The 19,144-nt window shown below is 41.8% G+C and overlaps 1 protein-coding gene across 4 annotated transcripts in view; it reads left to right on the top strand.

Moving 5' to 3' along the window:
* CHCHD6 (coiled-coil-helix-coiled-coil-helix domain containing 6) overlaps window positions 1-19,144 on the top strand; it is a 112,593-nt gene that overhangs the window by 64,588 nt on the left and 28,861 nt on the right. For all 4 annotated transcript variants that reach the window (XM_054076985.1, XM_054076986.1, XM_054076987.1 and 1 more), the window contains one exon: window positions 9,838-9,973. In XM_054076985.1, coding sequence (XP_053932960.1) covers window positions 9,838-9,973 — 136 coding nt within the window. The remainder of the gene's footprint in view (window positions 1-9,837; window positions 9,974-19,144) is intronic.

A 19,144-nucleotide genomic window follows, 5' to 3' on the forward strand; every position in this document is an offset into this window, starting at 1 on the left:
GATTTTAGCATGGAAAGCACTTGTATTCTGTAGTAATGTTGCCATTAGAAAACCCTTAGATCAGGATTTGTTGGCAGGCCAAATCCAGATTGTTTTCAAAAGAATGGATATTTCTGCAGCTGTTAAAACAAACCTTGGACATACTTCGGGCATCCGAGTAAGTGAAATATTTCACTTCAAAGCTCTTTATCACGGAGAATGCAGTGAAAACAGAAGCAGATCTCTGCCCTCAGATTGGGACTCACATATTGGGAGTCGCTGCGTATTGTGGTGGAAGCACACCAGGTTTCTCCAGGTTTCATAGTATTTTGTTGCAATGACAGATCCACACCGAAGTCCAGAACTCCTTGTGCCTTTGGCTCCCCCGCCTTGGCTTGAGTTGGGAAAGGTATTATGAATATTAATTAATGACCCAGCTCAGCTTATTCCCTGCTGTGTTTTTCTGCTTCTGTCTTCCAGCGTGTGTTGTATAGTATGCTGGTGGTAGTGGCACAGGGTTGATTTGTGGAGGATTGAGGTTAAAATTGTCTGGGGAAGCTTTCCAAAAAGAGTGGTGAATTAAAGATGTCAGAAGCAATAATGCCTGAGAAACCACTTGTTACCAGTGAATTAATGACTTGTTTGCTAATTAGCAGCCTAAGGCAAAGTTGAGGTAACACTCCTAACAATCTGGTCATTAATTCAGTAGCAACTGATTTCAAGGGCAATGTTGATATTTTGAACAGTAATTGTATTTCTGATTCTGGATTATACATGCTGTGCAAAGTGTGTTTACTTACTGTTGAGTCAGAGTCTTCTGGGATGATAGGAGAGACCAAAGGCAAGTACCAGTGGGGGGAATTTGAGGAATTTGTGAGAGACAGTTTGTTCTGTAGGTTGGACCTTCTGTATCTCCACTTTCTGAGCAAATAAGGACTGTGGCAGGACAGCTGTGGACACCTTCCATTGTGGCGATCTATCTGTGTTTGTTGTTGGCTGTTGAGATACTGAGGTCCTTTTCTCCCTTATAAAGGGAGACAAAAAACGTCTCTGCTGTCAGACCAGGCTTTGCTGACTCTATTTGTTCGGCATAATTTTGATAGTTCATAAAGTTACTCTGATAAAATAGGTTTCTAGGCTATGGGGCTCCATCACCTTTTGGAGTCTCAAGATGAGGGGAAACTTAGCCTACTATGAGAGGACCTTGCTGGGATTGGTTTTTTGTTCCTATTCTTTTCTTTTCCTTGTTAGTCCTGAAGTGTCTCTTGTCTGCTTGCCTGAGAGAAATATATTGCAGCAACCTCAAGTGTAACTAACTTGGCCCAAAGAAGTGGCATTTGGAAGACAGGAGGAGTTGCTTGTTCAGGGATGAATATTGTCTCTTTGGAGAGAACTTCTCAGTGTTGTGCTGACTGTGAGTACCACTAACACCACAATGGAGCAGCCTCAAACAGGCATGAGCCTCGTTAACTCACCTGAGACATTTCATGTGCTCTGCTCCAAAATTAAAATGGTGTTATCTATATTATTTTTGATAAGGATTTTTTTCAATTCTCTGAGAACCTCTTGAAATAATAATATTTATTTTAAAACAAAAAAAAAAAAGAACAGAAATCCCCTCCTCAGCCCAAAACCAGACTTCAAGGCTTGTGTGTGCCCTTTGAAAGCACTGTTATTGATATTCTCTGGGGGATGAGTAGCTGCTTAATGGGGTTCTTGCTGAGTCAGTACTCAGCAAATTGCACAGCATGGTAAGAGAGGGCACTGTGGGTTTGAAGATCAGAGCATGTGGGCAGAAGCAAGGGGATTTTTTAATAAAGTGAATGTTTATCTTCAGATCCCACCTGAACTTTAATGCTGGCAGCTTCATTCTCCTTTCAGAGTTTGCTTCCGCATCTTTAGCAGGCTATGATGTTCTGTTGGTGCAAAGTAAACTAATGAATTCATATTTTTATCCGTCACTGATACCCGTTTGTGTAGTCCACTGTGAATTGTAAGAGCCTAGTACAGTGCCTAGTGGCAGTTTAGAAAAGTAACTGCTGTTCAAATGAGTGACCAGAGTTTTGTTTGAAAAAGAATATTTAGTTAGTCTGACATCATTACGAGATCATCTCACATAGGAAAAATATACTCAACCTGTCTGTCCCTCATGGGTTGTGGTTATGTGAAATCAGCACATCACATCTTCAGTTACTTTATTTGGAATATTTTTGGGGGAGGAGTTTAATAGATGAAGAATATGGGTCCAGGATTCTTCCAGCAGGCAGTTCCTCAGCTAACCCCCAAACTTTATAGCCCTACCACAACTCATATATTCTTAGGGCCAGTGCTCTATGCATTCTGTAAGCTGCATCCCCTTCCTGACCAGAGATCTTAAATAGTTTTTAGATGTTGTTTTTTCATCTGAAGAAAGAAAATCCCTATTCGGGTCACTTGTTGGGCTTTGTGTTGTTTTCAGATTCAGTTATTGCTTGCTATATTGCTTTTCTGCCTTGTGGGAGCTGAGCCAGCTTCCTTTCTGATTCAGAGAACTCCTTCCAGCAACAAGATTCTGACTCATTCCTGCTTGGTTTCCAGAGACCGTTTTGCTGCTAACTTTAGGCTCTTCATCTTTGCTAGTCAACTTTTAGTAGCTTGGCATCTTTGGAAAAAATGGTGCGTGGCTTTGTGGGCAGACGATACAGTTCTGTTAACTTCTGTATCTCTTGGCAAATGAAGGAAAAAGCAGTAGTTTGCCTTTCATCTTCCAAACTGGCAGTTTCTCATAACTCAGTATTCTGCCATCATAATTGGTAAAGAATTTACATCCAAATGTACACTGGAATTATCCACTTGTGGGGAAGAGTCTCTCATTATTCCAAACCACTTGCCATCTGTCATGCAGAATGCTAATAGAGATGATTAGTTACTGCGTTTTCAGGTTCAGTAGGATAGGAATTGTTTGACTTGTATAAGTTTTGTTTAACAGTATTTTACATATTGCTACCCTCCTCTTCCCCCAAGACCCATAGCCCACCACTCAAACCTGTGTACCTGCAGCTCATGGAGTGCTAAGGAAGCCAGTTGAATTTGGAACTACATTGGCAAAAAGCAATAAAATATCAATTGAAGTCTTTTAGGATGACCCATTAGTCAAATGGGAAATGAGCGCTTGAGTGCGAGGATAAAGCGTGTTCGAGGATGGAAGAGTTTGTGATACACTGGAGTAAGAAGGAGAGCTGGAATGGGCACTGGGTTAGTCACACAGTCTTTGTATCAGTTTCATCACTGAAATGGAGAGGTGGTGGTTGGAATTCCAAAATTAGAGGTTGTTTCAAAGAACTGGGAAATTTTAGTTACTCTCCACTTCAATCTGTATGTTTTAGAGTTTGGGTTTTGGGGTATTTTTTTTGTTTGATGAAGAAAATGTCATTGGGTCAGGCTGTTTTCACTGAACGCTGTACAGTGACACAAATTGCTGACACTTGAGATTTAGACATTTGTGTTAACTTTCGTTCTCAGTGATAGAATCTAATTACTTACACAAAGGAAGATTTCAGAACAACTTCTGTGTATCTGTGATTGGAAGGAAAAGAGCTATCTGTCCTGGAAAGGACAAGGGTACACTGAGTGCATAAATTGCAGCGGGGAATTACGTGGCAGCTTCAAATGAGCTGTCAAAACAAGAGTGAAGATTGGGAAGTATTTGAGTGACAGGTTTTGTAGGATCACAGAGTCATCCAGAAACTCAAATATGCATTCATTAGGCACTTCCATGAACAAGGTAGGGAAAAAGAGAATTGGGTGACCTGTTACTGAAACACGCCTGTCAACAGGGAGAAAGAGAGAGGGAAAGTGGTGCAGTGTGTAGTAGTGTGCTACGGGCAATGTGAAAACATGTATGGGAAGGATTTAGAAAAGTAGGAATGCAACTGCTTCAGCTGAGATTTGGAGGTAATGACGATTGTCATGAGGTTTTACCTTTTCTTTTACTCCATCCACTCTTACTTTACACAGTGTTACTTCTACAAGCCTTGTATGCCATCCAGATCAGTGGCAAAGCCTGATGAGCAGTGTTTTGAATACGTGAGGCTGATCAGAAATATTTCCTTCCTGATCGCATTAGTTTATCCTCATGAGGCGTGCAGTTTGTTTACACTGTGCCAGGCTATGTAGCTTAAATATTACTGAATTTTTAGTAGACAGTTGGATAATCTGTTAAGCTTCTTCCATCTCTTATTTCTCTTGCCAAACAGCTGCAATGTGACTCTTCTCTCTTTCGTTCAAGCCATGTTATCAAGCTGACGTGCAGGATTGGGGAATCCCATAGGTTGTAGTGAGGCCATAGTGTTTGCTTTGTGATCGTGCAACATCCTGCAGCTTGTGCTGAAAGTCATCTTCGCTGGCTGTTCTGTGCTGATGAGTTTGTTGTATGTGAATGAAAAGCTTCAACTGTGTTTAAAAATTTTCTGCTGTAAATGTTAAAGATGTAATAATGAGAGAGGATGGAACCTTCCTATGTGCTCTGTATTGCATCTGCCTGGAATTATTTTTCTGACTTGTTAGAAGCCATCAGAGCCAACTGCTACTCAAGGGAGAATGTAGTTTTACAGGTCAGTTAACCACTTAGCGGTTTTTATATATGTACGGTACAGCGTGGCATCACACCACACGTGACCAAAACATCACTGAGCTTAGTCTGAAATGCACGTAATGTGCCCTGGATGTATAAATGTGCTAAGCAACTATATGACACGTCTCTGATTCCTTCCTGGTGGGCGGAAACTGCTATGGCGAGCCCTAGGTTTTGCTCGCAGTGCTACCCATGCACCTCATTGCTGACCTCTGCGGCTGTCTGCACTACAGTGACAGTGGTGACTAACGTGGTTTGCTCAAGTTAGTTCATACACAGGTCTTAGTCAAATAATGTAGCAAAAAAACAGCTAATCCAGTTGGATTTTGCAAATTCCAGATTGCTACTCTATTTAGATTGCTGCTTGCAGGTGCGTACTTCTGCTCTAAAGTTGGTTTATACAAGGGACCCTGTATGTCTTTATTTTTCCCTTTCTTAGCAGATGTATCTAAATGTCTAGGTTTCAATACAATCAATCTCCATCTCAAGTTTTTTTTCTCGGCCTGAATGATTTCCCAGAGTAAAAGGTAAAAAGAGGATCTTGCTCTAAACTCCATCAGCAGTTGCTGTTCTGCCTGGTAAAGCCAAGTGATGGTGTGATACTCACTGTGGAGTTACTGATTTTGCACTAGGCTGAAGAGCTGACGACTTCTAAAGCAATGAAGTTGTATCTCTGCTTGGCTACTCTGATTTTTCACTTGTGTGGAAGGACTGGCAAATACATACACATCTTCCAGCTTTCTCTTGCTTACCAATACCGGATCCATAATTCTTCTTCCAACAAGGGACCCTGACAGCAGCAATGAGCTAGTAGGCATTGTGCTGTGTTTGAAACCTGGCACCTATGGGGGTCTGTATCCTGATGATACAGCCTTAATTGCTTCTTGCAGTAAGTTTGTGGGTTTGTCTTTGGAAGCTGTTTTGCTTCTTGATTAATTGATGGACATTTAGACCAGCGCTCTTCCTACTATTGCAGAGCTTATGATAGAAATTCTTGAAAAACCTTGTTTTAACCTCCCAGATTTTGAGCAGTTCTTCACAGGGTTTATATCTGTGTAGAAATGAATTCGCCAAGACAAATGAATGCAGTTATTGACTGGAGCAGCCATTACCTGCTGCTATTGAACAGTTAGGAGAGGGTTAAGAAGAAAACCTCTTCTGAGCCTCTACATTGGCCCTGACTAAGATGAATGTCTAATTCACTCCCAGCGTCTTTACTGCTGCCAGTAATAAAAAGCTTGCTTCACATATTCACCCCACTGCAGACGTTTCTCTTAAATTAAATATCAAGAGGACATATAATAGCACGATTCCACGCCAAGCCAATATTATCAGATTGATGTCAGCAGTGATAATAGAAGAAGGATAAGTTGATGAGATTTCATTTATTAAATAAAGTAAAGGGAATATGCAGTGATAGAAAGGATTTGGTAACTCTCAGTGTGTCAAAATGCAGCAAGATCATGCTCATTCTGTCATACCTCAAGGGATAGCAGGAAGAAAGATGCCCTTTGTTTCATTTTAAGAAAACCTCTCCCTTCTTTTCCAGGCAAAGACCTGATTTAGAACCCTCCATGGGAGGGGGAGAGGAAGATCTGAAATCGTGGATTTCATGTGTACGTAGCCCTTCTTCCCATTGGATGCTGGAGAGGCAAAGGTTTCTTGCTCCACTGTGACGGTGGAGACACTGCTAATGAGTTTTATTTCTTCCCTTTTTTACACTTGTTATCTTTTCTACTTTCCCATTCCTTTAAAGAGATGAGAGTATGTGTTATTGGCTTACTCTTTCATATTCTGCATGTTCTGCATTTATTTCCAAGGTGTTTTCAGAGCTAATCTCTCATACTTGCCTGTCCATGGTTATTGTGCAAGCCCCTCCCAGCCCAATCTTTCTCTCTTGCCTTTTTCCTAGCTGCTGTAAATGAGCCTCTCAAAACTGTTTTGATAATAATGGTAGCAATCACAACACGTTTTATTTTAGACAGAGGCTAATTGTTTGCCTTTTATGGTGGTAGTCTATTATGCTTAAAACTGACCTATTTTAGAAGAAAGGTCAAAGCGTACTAGTCTTATACTCTTTATGCATTCAGACCTCATCCCTGCTCCACTGTATTGCTTCCCCCTCATTGTTTAAGAAATAATAATAAAATCCCTCAGACAATGAGACGTTTACCTAGAACAGTGTAGTGGAATGTCCGGAAGTTTAATTTTTCCAAAGGTTAGTTAGTGCCAACAGCCTTGAGTTGGGCTGAGGTTGAAGGAGAATGGCTAATGGAGGTCCGTCTCCTTTGGAAGTCTGTGTTCTTGCTCTCAACGGAGGTGTTTGTAGTTAGATCCTGCTGGTCTCCATCACTTTTTTCATGTTTAATTCCTTTTCCTTGCAGATACATAACTGTAAGGTGCAGCTGGTGTGTAGGGCTGTAGTTCCCACTCGTGGAAATGTTGCAGCCTGAGGTTAAGAGACTTACAGTGAGCAGGAGAGTGTCATCCCTTTGAGTCAGATAGGACAGGAGTAGTGATTGCTGTGCTGGGAGGAAAGCTCTTCAAGCACTTGTTGACCAAAGCAGCTCACACACCCTTCCTCAGTCCAGATGGGTACCAGAACCACCCTGCTGGACGTGAGTGGCTTATGTACTCTGGGACTCTGCAGGATATGCTTCCTTATGGTGAGCTCACATTAACTGCTTGTCCCTTTGTTTTGTAGATTGCCCTGCATGGTGGGACACACTGACAGTTCTCCTGAGCACTGCTAGCTTCCTGCTCCAAAGTGAAATGTCATTCTCGGCAGGATTTAACTGGTTTTGTTGAATTCCCAGTTCGTTTGCACCAATGTATTGTTTTGTGTAATTTGTATTGATTATTACCTTAACCAACTTTGCGTTATGTTAATTACTTTCTCTAAATCTGTTTTGAGAAGCTGGTGCACTTGATGCATAACCAGAGTTTGAGGTTTTATTTTGAAGAAATAAAATAATATTCTTATTATGATTCTGGGTACCTGGTGCCCAGTAAATCTTCTCTGTGATGTGGGAAGTGGCGTGTATGAACGCTGAATTAGGTTCTTGGTGGGCAATGCGTGCCATTCTGAGCTGATGGATCCCTTGTCTCAGGTAGGGTTTAGGCACCAAAACTCACTTAGTGCCTTCTTGTCCATGGATGAGTCCTACCTTTACATTTACTGCAGGCAATGAAGACTGATGCTGTAGGAGGGATAGTAAAGGAACAGACAACGAAAGGTATAATTTGTACAGCTCTCCATGCTGACAATGTCAACCTCAAGCATTCATCTAAATATTCCTGAGATGTTTGTCCCATGCTGTTCGATTCAGATTAATATGGGCTGGTTTGTGGCATGCTGTACCTTTTAGCTCTTCCAGCTCTCTGCATGAGAATTACAAAACGCCCTTCAGTTTAACTTGGCTGAGTTTAAAAAACCTAATTTTAAAAGTCTTAACTTTTTCAATGAATTGAGGGATTTGGTGGTATTTCCTGACCTGGTATTGTTTGGTATCGTTTCCACAGTCTCGCTGATTTGATTAGAGTGATATTAAAGTTAGTGACAAAGCAAAATGCCAACATTATGAGTTTCTGAAGCTCTCCTTGTGTTCTTTTCTATTCCAAAATGTGAAGATTTTTTAGATCATGGATTTTTAGAGGCTTTAAAGGTGATTTTGCAGTAGAACATAGTAATTAGAAAAGCACACTAGCCTCCAGGGGCTATGCATGGAATAAGTTTCTTCTAAAAGCTGTAAGATTAGTGAAGAGGTAGAAAAAGAAGTCTCTGTAGTATCTTTTGTGCTTTCTGATCCAAACCTCTGTGTTTTGGAGTGAGGCGGTTATACTGTTACTGATAAATTCTTAGTGCATCCGTATATGTTGGCAGTAGGACTGAGGAAGCATCATTTGGAATATGTCTCAACCAGGCTATTTTGAGGGAGTAACCAGGTTGCTGATATGGAGAGGACAGACTTTTTTTTCCCTCCTCTCCATTGGCCCTTCCACTCCCCTTCCTGAGCCCCTTATGAAAACGAGCATGATATGGAAACTCACATCTGAGCTCTCTAAAGGCTTTTAGAAGATCTTGGTTTAAGATTTCATGTTTCTTAGGAACTTGTTCCAACTGAGAGAATGAGACATGCCCAGGAATGGGTTGCGTGCTCTTTCTGCCTGGTTATTGCAGCCCTGTTGGTGAATGAGTGCCTGTTTTTGCTACTGTGGAAATGAATACATCATAACATGGCACTAATGCCTGCCTGTAGCGTCAAGTCCTTTGGAAGGAAGAGGTGCTTTTGATATTTGGGTACAGATCTCTCTAAGCATATTGGAGCAGAAAATGCAAGGAATTAAATGGATTTATGGTTTAGCAGGTGATGGGAGGATTGCTACACCTAAACATATGTTCTCTTGTTCTCTGGTAAAACATACCATGGCAGTTGTGCTGCAAATTCCTGCAATTTGTGTCTGCCTGTCTGTGCAGCTGATGACAGTGTCGTTACTGTGTTTGTGCCGTTGTTACTGATATTGTTTTACAACGACCTTCCCCTTTATTGGTACTGTTGCTGATGATGTGCCATATGTACACATGCACATTAGAGTACAAGAACGTTATCCCTAATTGTTCTTGGGTGGCTGTCAATGCCACTTACGGGGTATGAGTACTAATTGCTTCAGAAATACAGAGAAACAGATATCTGATCTTGCTATTATTCTGTTTTTTCTAGTCACTAGAGGAGAATTGCAGTGCTTCCAACAACGTTGGATATTTGGTGTTTAAATAGATGAGAATTCAGTAGATTGAGGCAGCTTATTCAACAAGTCTTTTCAGTTCCATGTCAGACTGTTGCAGACCTAGTGCAGGCCCCACACGGGTTCCCGAGTTCTGCCAGAGATTTCCAATGTCAGTTGGTGAAATCACCGAATCTTTTGGAACAGTTTTTTTCCTCCTGAATGCAGAGGAGAGGTGATGTTTTAACTAAGACTGAAACAGCCCTACGCTGCCCTAGAAAGAACTTGCTACTTCTTTCTGCTGAGTACTCTGGATTTTTCAGCTGAAAGACACTGTTGGTCATTTGACCCATTTTGGTGATTGCTGCTCCCACCAGTTTTCTTGATTTATTTTTTTTTTTCTTTTTTTTTTAGAGCTAGATGACTCCAGCACAAAATTATTATGTGTGTCACTGGTAAAGTGGTAGTAAGTGGGTGAAAACTCCTCTTCACACGTCTTCCTGTGCTTGTTTTCCTTGCAGGAGGAGGAATACTGATCCTGTCTGTGCAAGCTTGCAGTCTGAAATTCTGAAGTGCTACCAAGAAAACAAACATGAAGTGCTCAAATGCTCGGAGCTGGCTAAGAAATATCAGCGCTGCGTTAGTGCAGCTCAGAAGGTAACAAAAGCTTCCCTGTTGTACTTGCTGGCTTTGCTGTCTTGTTTTGCATCGTGCTTTCTTCTAGGAGGTGTTTCTGAGAGCTGTGGTATGTGTAACTCAAATTGCAATCTTTGTAGGAGACAAATTTGCCTTGGGATTCATTTTCCGACATTCGTGCACGTTCCACAGTCACACTGTGTTATTTCCCAACTTCACTTCCATTAGTGGATTTTCTTGTACTAAGCCACCACCGAAACAGTAATACTGATACTAATGAGGTTTCAAAGTCAGCCACGAGGATTTTCTTAAGTTTTGCCTTCTTGGATGCCATTTACTGCAAACAGGAGGCAAATCCATTTTGCCAGTGTCAGCAATGTTTTGAATGGGCTCTAAATGTTCTCCTGTTATGGGATTTCATAGTTGGAGTTTCTGCTTCCTTTTGATTCTGCATGAGGAGATCTTCTTTGCTGGTCAGAGCTGTTGCCTTTTAAAAAAGCCTGTGCATTCCTAGAATCTGTTTGTCTTGTGTATGAAGCCAAGAAGCCTTATGGTTCTTCCTTCAGAGATGCAAGACCTTAGTAGCTTCTGTTGATGCCTTAGAACAGTGGCTGCTGAGTACCTGAAAAGAATTTCCGACTATTGAAACAAGAGGAGTAGAAAGGAAAAATGAAGCATTTGGATATTGTAACTAGGATATGGTGTTGGGAAAAGGGAGTGGTAAGCCAAACTGCTGCTTCAGATGTCTGGAGCATAAAGGATGCTGTTCCCCATATGAGAATTCAGTGGGTCAGGTGTCCCTCAAGGGCAAGCTTTTTTTTGGGGAGTAGCGGTAGAAGATTCTCAAAGGTGCTGAGACTACAGTACGTTGGATTTGGGGAAAAGGATGGAGCCTTCTGGGAACAGAAAACTGAGATTACTCTCCTGGGATCACTAATGCAGAGGGTGGGGGAGAGGTGGAGATTTCATAGAAACAGTCTTTCTTTGTCGCATTAGCATTGTGAGGGGAAGCTGTATGCCTGATTTAAGTATAACATGAAACAAGCTGCCAGCCGGCTCCCAGAAGAAGCCCGACAGAAGGAGATGGGAAAATTGTCAGGATATATTAGACCAAATGTTGTTGTTAGTCCTAGTGGAATTTTTTTCCTTCCTGTTTACAAAGAAGGTCTTTGTATGTCTGCAAATCAGCAAGGTTAAAGCTGCCAGGGAAAGGGCTTTTCTCTGATATCCTTAAAGTCCCCAGCTCCCAAAACGTGTGGTTTCTTTTTCCTTCTCAGCTTTAAAGTAAAGCGGCGCTTGTGCTGCTGCTGCACAATCCGTGCCCTCTGTTTCTGTGCACAGAGCATTGGCGCATCTATCGCCAGCCTCTGTTACCTGATGCTTCCTCCTTGCCTCCTGTAAATCAGGCTTGTAGCCTTTTCAGTGGAGTATATCTTTAGCAAATGCATTTACCAATACATCTTTATTGCATGCAGTGCGGGCGGAATGTGATTACCAAAGAAGACAGATTGCATTAAACTTCAGCATATTTGCAAGCTGTGGCTCCAACCCGCCCGAGAAAGGGGCTGGGATGCTGCCAGCCCTGAGCCCCAGCCCAACATTATTAAAAGAGTGAATTGGAAGCTAAATAACTGGTAACAGCAGAGGGCAGTGAAAGATCCTATTAACTTGGATCTTCTTTGGATTTGTGTAGTGGTGGGTGGGGTTGGTAGATTTTCTCTGTAGACCGAAAACTGGGGGTAGTCTCCGTTCCCAGAGTGTTCAGTGAACTTCAGAATTTTTTTCCCCTCTGTTACAGAAACTTTCTGGAGGGAGCAGTGCGTAGGACATTAATTTGTGGTGGATGGGGGCAGTGTGGCAGAAAATCTCCTTGCTGTGTTTTAAGAAGGGGTGAGAGAGACTAAGGAATAGGTGACTAAACTTTGCAGCTAGAGATAGAGCTGAGAGAGGGTTCTGCAAGTACAAATTCAAATAAAACTTGTGTAAGTCAGTACATGTTCTGTAGTTTCCTTTGTCCCGGGACAGCACAAACCCTGACAATTTGCCTTACTGCTCTTAGAGTCCTCTGACTGCTGAGATATATGTAGCAATCACAAGCTGTTGTGCTTTTTCATGGTGGGTTAAAACTCCCTCCTCCCTTCTCCTTTTAAGCTGTTATTTTTCTTTAAGTTTAAATTAGCATCTTCTACCAAATGGCTTTGTCTCACGCGTTCCTCATTCAGGAAATTCAGGTTGGAGGAATGTGGAAAAGAGAGGCCAGAATCTCTTGATTTCTTGCGTGTTTTCTTCCTTTTTCTTAAAACACAATTTGTTTTCCAGAAAAGGAGGTTGTAATCAAAGCTGGATGTGTGACTTCAGCTCACTTGCATGCTGGTGATTTGTTCTTCTACTTTTTACTAAAGATTTTATAGGGCTTGGTGAATATTCTTTAATGAAGCATCTGGCTCTCTACGAGTTCCTTTTGATGGCTGGTAAAAATGTCTCCAGGGCATGGTATACATTAGACTCGGAGAAAGCAAGCTCTAGATTTCTAGACTGAAAATTACAGCTTACAGCGGATGAGAATAATTCTTTGCATCTTCCCCCCTTTACTGTATTGGTTTGAGATGTTCCTTTGGGCACTCGTTTCCCCTTGCCTATTGCTGTGCACGTCTCTCAGCCAGGAGCTGAGATGCACCCTCAGTTACTTCTGCCTCATGGGCAAATATATCAGGTAATCATTTAATGCATCTTGAAATTTATTTTCTACTCGTTTCCTCTGCAGGCCCTCTTACTGGAGCAGGTTACTTCATCCTAGTACATGGTGGGAATGTAACTAACGTTACCCATCTTGTATATTTTGTGGCCATCAGGGCATCATTTTTAGTCAGGGGAAGAGAAACAGGCACCGCTAGAGTGTGGACCATCTAATCCTAAAACAGTCACCTGAAACAGCTGAGTTGCCATCTGCAAGTGAATATTTCTCTCTGCCGCTTGGAGGCACATCCAGACCGTGAACCCCAAAGTCAATGCCTGTAGTGGGCTGTTCATAGAGTTATGAGAGCAGTATACTGCATTGGTAGCTAACGTGCTTTCGCCTTGCCCTGCCCAACCTGCTCGCTGACTTTGCCGTTTATACCACCCTGAATGTTAAGTTTTGGTTGCGTTGCTGTTGGCTTGCTGCAGCGGCAATTAAGCTCTGGGTTGCTTGCTGCGTTCTCTCCTTTTGCTTATGTGGAAGCTCTCTTACTTTAGACTATGATACTGTAATGTCTCCTGTTTAATTTAGTAGTCTTTTATCTTTTCTGGTGGTCTGTTTTCATGGCTCTGCAGAACTTCAGCTCCAGTATAAAAATCACAGGCTTTAAATCTAATAAAAGCTGGATAATGGGACAGCTGTGGGAGGGGCAGTTCCCATTGTGTCTTTTAAAATTGCCTGTAGTTTATTGACCGCAAGTTTCACCAAGAGCTACTGCTGCCGTTAGGTAATGAGAATTGAAAATTGCTGCTGCTGTTTCCCCAAGATTTTATCTCGTGCCAGTGAGAAGAGGGTGTGGAAGAAAAAGGAGAGTGGGCAATGAAAGTCTGCATAGTTTTTTACTTTGACTCTGCATGGAAGGGCAAAACAAATGATTTTTTTGAAGTCTGAGTTTAGTGAATTGTTTCAGGATATTCAGAATATTTGTGACCCGTTCTGCTTCCCTTATATCCTGTTCACACCAGCAGACAAATCTGGATTTCCATTGGATTTTAGTTCATTAATTTGTTATGTAATTGGTGGTTATACCAGGGAATCTCCAGCCAGCTGCCGTTTGGAAAGTGCAGCCTTTGGTGACTGTATGAATGCAATTTAAGATTTCAAACAAAACCTGCTTCTTGTGACTGTGTGCAGAAAAGTGTCTGTTAGTGCAAAGCATGCATCCCTTTCTTTCAAAGTGTTTTCTTAGTGTCTATAGGTCTTTCACAGACAGACCAAGGTGAAATTTTTGTGCTCTAGCTCCTGGCCAAACCAGTCTATAAAAAGCTGCATACTCAAACACATGTATTCTCTTGTCAATAGGAGCTGTATACATTGAGCTAGGAGCCGTTCATAATTCTGTGCTCTTTCTCCCTATTCTGCATCCTGCTTCTCATCGAGTCTGCTATTCATAACAGACAAAGGTAAACCTACTTCTATCAAGGCTTTAAGGCTTGTCTGCTTAAGGAATTACAGTGCGATAAACTGGTGAGTGAGCTTATGGTACAGTGACTTCTCTGTATATGAACATTTTCAGTTTGTAATGGAAGTGGAGGGAAAATCCACACTCATTTACTGTGAGTCACTCTGCTATGCAAACAAGCCCTTGCAAAACACTGATTGACTGGATTCCAGCAGAGGTAGACTTTTAACTTAACCTTGAGTCAACTGCATTCTCCTTTGCCCTTGACTGTAATAAAAAGGAATGTGGTCAATTTACTGTGCTTACTTTTCCAAGTGATGCCTGTGAAAGCTCAGTTCCCGTTTGGCACACAGCAAAGCATTGCAACTCTGCTGGAAGTTTGTCTCTGATTTGTGGGCAGTGACCTAGATTGCTGAGAAGATGCCGCAGGTAGTTGTGCAGTGTCCCATCCTGATGGAGCAGTTTCACTCAAGCGTTTTGGATCCTGCTGAAGCGTGGCCTACTGGGAGCTGTCGTTTCCGCAACCTCAATCTCTCTGCTTAAGATAAATAGCTTCCCGATGTGTTGGATGACACTGGCTGTACTGCAGGTATCTCTGATCATTCTGGATCATTAGGCTCTCATTAAAGAGTTGTCTCCATTCTGATGGATTGCAAAATGCTTTATAGATTGTTTGTGTACTTCTCAGGGTAGAGTAGCAGTCAGCGTGCATGGGTGGGGAAGAAAGTTTTGACCAAGTATAGTGAGGTCCGTATCAGTACTTCAGAAACACGAGGACTTCTCCTCTCTGGGATACTGCGGAGGTAGATCTCACCTACAGACGTCTCCTCGAAGAGACAGAAATACATCACAATGTATTCTACTTGAAATGCAGTATATCTAACTTGGAAGGCTTTAGGGTTGTTTGAGGATTCTGAAATTCAGCTTTGTAGTTTCAGATAAATCTGTGTATTTTGTATCTTGAGGTTGATATGCCCAGCTGTCCTCGGCCAGGTATGTGCCTGCCTTGCCTCTTGTCGGTCAGTCCTTGCTCAAAGCAAATGTATCTGTAAAGTGTTTTTCTTGCCTTCTCTGTAAACTCAATTGTCTTTTAATCTTTCTTTCTCCCAACCTTTATTTGTGTAAATGCTGTGGTGATAACACTATTGGAGGAGTTTATGACTCAATAAATGGCCCCCACAAGGGAGCGTGGAGAGGCCACAAGCTGCAGGCAGCTGCTGTTTGGCTGTAAACACAGAGGAAAGCAGCAGTGGATTAACTGTACCCACCATACCTTGACCTGTTATTTGTAAAGGTGAAAAGGATTCGTGTTTTGCCTCTAATTATAGAGGGTGGAAACAGTTCCTGCTTTGATTTTTAAGGCAACAGTTCTTGATTCTGGTGAGTTTTGAGTTTATACGCAACACTTCATGTCCTCTAGAGTTCATCAGTGGATAAACTAAAAATATTGAGCTGCCTGAAAGGACATAAACCCTGATCTTAATATATGAGGCGCATCCCAGAGTAAAGCGCTGGCCTACTTAAGATGGCAATGGCTGCTACCAGTACTTCGTAGGTACAAAACTGGAGGCGTAAGTTCTTTATTTGCTCTGTGTCTGAGCACTTCCCAAAGCCCTGATGTTACCCACAGCCTGGCATATCGTCAGCACTTATTAACCCATGCAAAGTTAGTACCTTTGTCTGTCTGCTGTGTGCAATTCCCATGAAGCCCAAATGTGGCACCTCCGGGTGTTTCTCGGGTTTGAAGAAAACGAGTATATGTAAGCTTAAAACTTTTCTGCTCACTTGGCTGTGCTTCAGGGCTCCTCTTCCAGAGATACTTAGCCTATACCCCTGCATCATCTTTTCCTCTGAAGTTCTTGTATCTGTTGCCTGGTCTGGAGGGAGGACTTCTGACCCCGTATGTCTTCACAAAAACATTCTGCTGTCTGACACAGTCCATGTGCATTTATTTTTGGTTTTCTGCCTTTTGTTTGGTTGAATTTTTGACATTGTTACAGTGAGGCAAAATTGCCTTCGGGTCTAATTTCTCGCTTCGTGATTCTGATCTCAGATATACTTGCAGGTAAAGTTAATCTAAATATGCATGTTTCACAGATGGCTTTGAAGGCAACTTTGTTAAAAGAGGGAAAGAAGTCAGAATACCATTACAATTTATGAAGTTGAACTCTTTGGTACTTTGTTACTTCTAAAATATGCTACAGTTTTTCTTGCTTTAAAACTGGGTTTCCCTGAACCTGTTTAAAAACTGTCTAAATTTTTTTTTAATAATAAAGCTACTACAAGAGCTAAACGAGCATTTGTAGCTGACTTGATACTGTGATCTGGTCTTTGAGTGAGCAAACGTCTGGAAAGGCTCGTCAGAAGCTCAGAATCAAAATTTCAAGCAAAGTAAGGCCAAGCACTATCAGGACAGGAATGTGTTTCGCTGATGTATTGTTTTCTCCCTTTTTTTCCAAAGATTATCTAGCTTTTTGATGTATTTAATGGAACCTACATGGATCTACTGTATCTAACAGGTTTCTCTAGTTCTGGGCTCTCTGTATGGTGTGTTAGGCAGCGTTTTCCTGTATCGTAGACTGTTTTCAGATGGGCTTATCTAGTATGGGAAATAGTAACTTGGGAGTGAGAGAGTGTTGTGATACATCATGCTGCTTTAATGCCAGATTTTTTTCACAAAAGATTTGTAGCACTATGTTGGCAAGTTGGAAGTAGAAATTCTTACTTAGATTAATTCTGGAAGACTGATGACCAAGCAGTCTTGGACAGAAAGAAGTTGATTTCTAATTTTTAAACTATGTGTTTTGCTGCTGAAGTTAGATTGAAACAGATCCACAAAAATTGCTGTCGGTAGCAAATGCTGGTTAGAAGCACAAGGTCAGTGGTCAAGTGCCTTCAGACACCCAAGAAGTTCCAAAATAGCCCTGACTTCCATAACTTCCGTGCTAATGTTAGATCCTTTCTCTGACAACTTGGCTATAACTTGGGAAATTATATCAGTGATGCCAAAGTCTTCATGACAAACTGGGGAAAACAAAGATTTGTTATGCTCCTTGTTGGTCGTAGTCTGCGCAGGATGGTTTCCTGCTACATGCAGTTTGCCATTTCCACACACCGTCCATCAGCTATTTCTGTTAGCAAGTCTCGGAGCTGAATACCTTGAGGACTAATAGGTTTTAGAGCCTTCACCAATCAGCTGAATGCGTTGTGTAGGGAGCATGTACAGGGGTTATTCTGGTGGCATTAGTCCCAATGCAGGGGAAGAATTGCTGCCAAGCAAGCAAGACTGTTCTAACAAGCCCTTCTTTGCAGTGCCAAAGAGAACTTATGAAGTCAATGAAAGATGGATCAGCCCTCCTGTTAGTAGGAAGACAATCCTTCTCTCGTCCGAGCTATGCCATGTTGGAGGAGAAGGCTTGCAGAAGTTGCCCTGATGCTGCTTGGTAGTGTTTGTTCTCTTCACAGAGCCTCTATGTCCAAGACTGTGGAGCATTCATCTGTTACAAAATCTAAACTTTAGACCTCCTTGTCTGGAGATACTTGCTAGTATACTTGTGATACTTCCAAAGCAATTTAAAGCTAGCAGTCCTAGCTAGACCTTTTCAAGTTAAAGTAACCTTTCTGGACCTAGCGCTTCAAATATATGAACAAAATATGTTGAAGAGAGGGTGTTATGATGATCTGAATGTGATGCTGGAGTTCGCTCTGCTGCTTATGCTTTCATCTGTTTGCAGGAAACTTTCTTTTGGTTATAAAATATTTTTTTTTTTTGTTATAGGTCTCTGTTTGGGTCCTTTAACTGTTTGTCAAAGGCTCTTTAAGACCTCTGCATTCACAGAAGCTGTCCAGAAAGCCAACACTTGCTATAATTAGAGTGTGTTACCTTTGTAAGGTGAGGGAGGCAGGTAGTGAAGCCTTGAGTTGGGATGTTACTGCAACATCTCGTGTATTGTTTCTGAAGTTGGAGAAGCACACTGCTCTGCTGTGTTAAGCCTTAGTGTGCATCCAGAAATGCAGACACAATTATTTTGACAGTGTGTTCACTCTTCATCCCTGCTGAATGCCTGTTTGTCCTGTATAAATGGATTTCAGGATCAGCCAACCTCCAGCTCTGAATTAGTCTAATAAGGTATGGTAGGTAGGGTTTAAAGGTCATTTTGCAAGCAGCTGGTTCCCTGCATATATTAAGGGGAATGATTTTTAAAATAATGCTATTGGAAAGCTGTTGATTTAACTTTTCAAATATCTGTACGCTGTAAATCTCAGCTATTCTGCCTCTGTCCTTCAAGCTCCCTGCTTGCCCTCTGCCTGCTTAACTTTGTCATTTCCAATTACCTCTACCCATCTGCCTCTGCGTTCTCTCCCACTCAGTTTATCCGTCCACGTTTGCTGCCCGCAAAGACTGGGTTTATTTTTGAGCAGTTCATCTTCTGGGTTACTTCACTGAGCTGTGTAACAGAAAGCTAAGGGTTACTTGGCTCAGTCAATTAGTAAAGCATTATTACACTGTTCTTTTATTGGGGGACTGGGAGGTCTGAACAACCACCACTACATCTGCAGCCTTTGTGTCTTTGCGGGTACCTATTTCCCTTCTCGGAATAAATTTAACATTGGTGAGAGAAGATAATGATTTTTTAAAATTTGTTTTAACTCCTCAACGTGTTAAAGTTTGGGCAGTGATTATTCCAGCTTTCTCTCTATAGAGTATATGCTTCAATCCTGACCTGATCCAAGTGTTTCATATGGAAATGGAGGATATTTTTCTTCATATACTCATCTCCTGAATTCCTCTTTGTGTTTGCCAGTGAGAGTGAGGGTGATTACAAGTGTTCGATGATTTACAGGCTGTAGACACTTAAAATCTGAAGGGAACACCCACTTATCCAGGTCGTGGAAGCCTTTGGCAGATGGCAGTGTCCTTCTACCAGGTCTGAGATGGTACCTTCCCATTACAGTCACTTGCACCTGTACAGACTCTTGGATCTTCATTTCTCCTTTCTGCTTGTTTGAAATTTCATCCACAATATATATCCTCAGGAAATCAGATAACTGA

This window comes from Cuculus canorus, chromosome 11, assembly GCF_017976375.1.
Source record: "Cuculus canorus isolate bCucCan1 chromosome 11, bCucCan1.pri, whole genome shotgun sequence".
Lineage (NCBI taxonomy): Eukaryota > Metazoa > Chordata > Aves > Cuculiformes > Cuculidae > Cuculus > Cuculus canorus.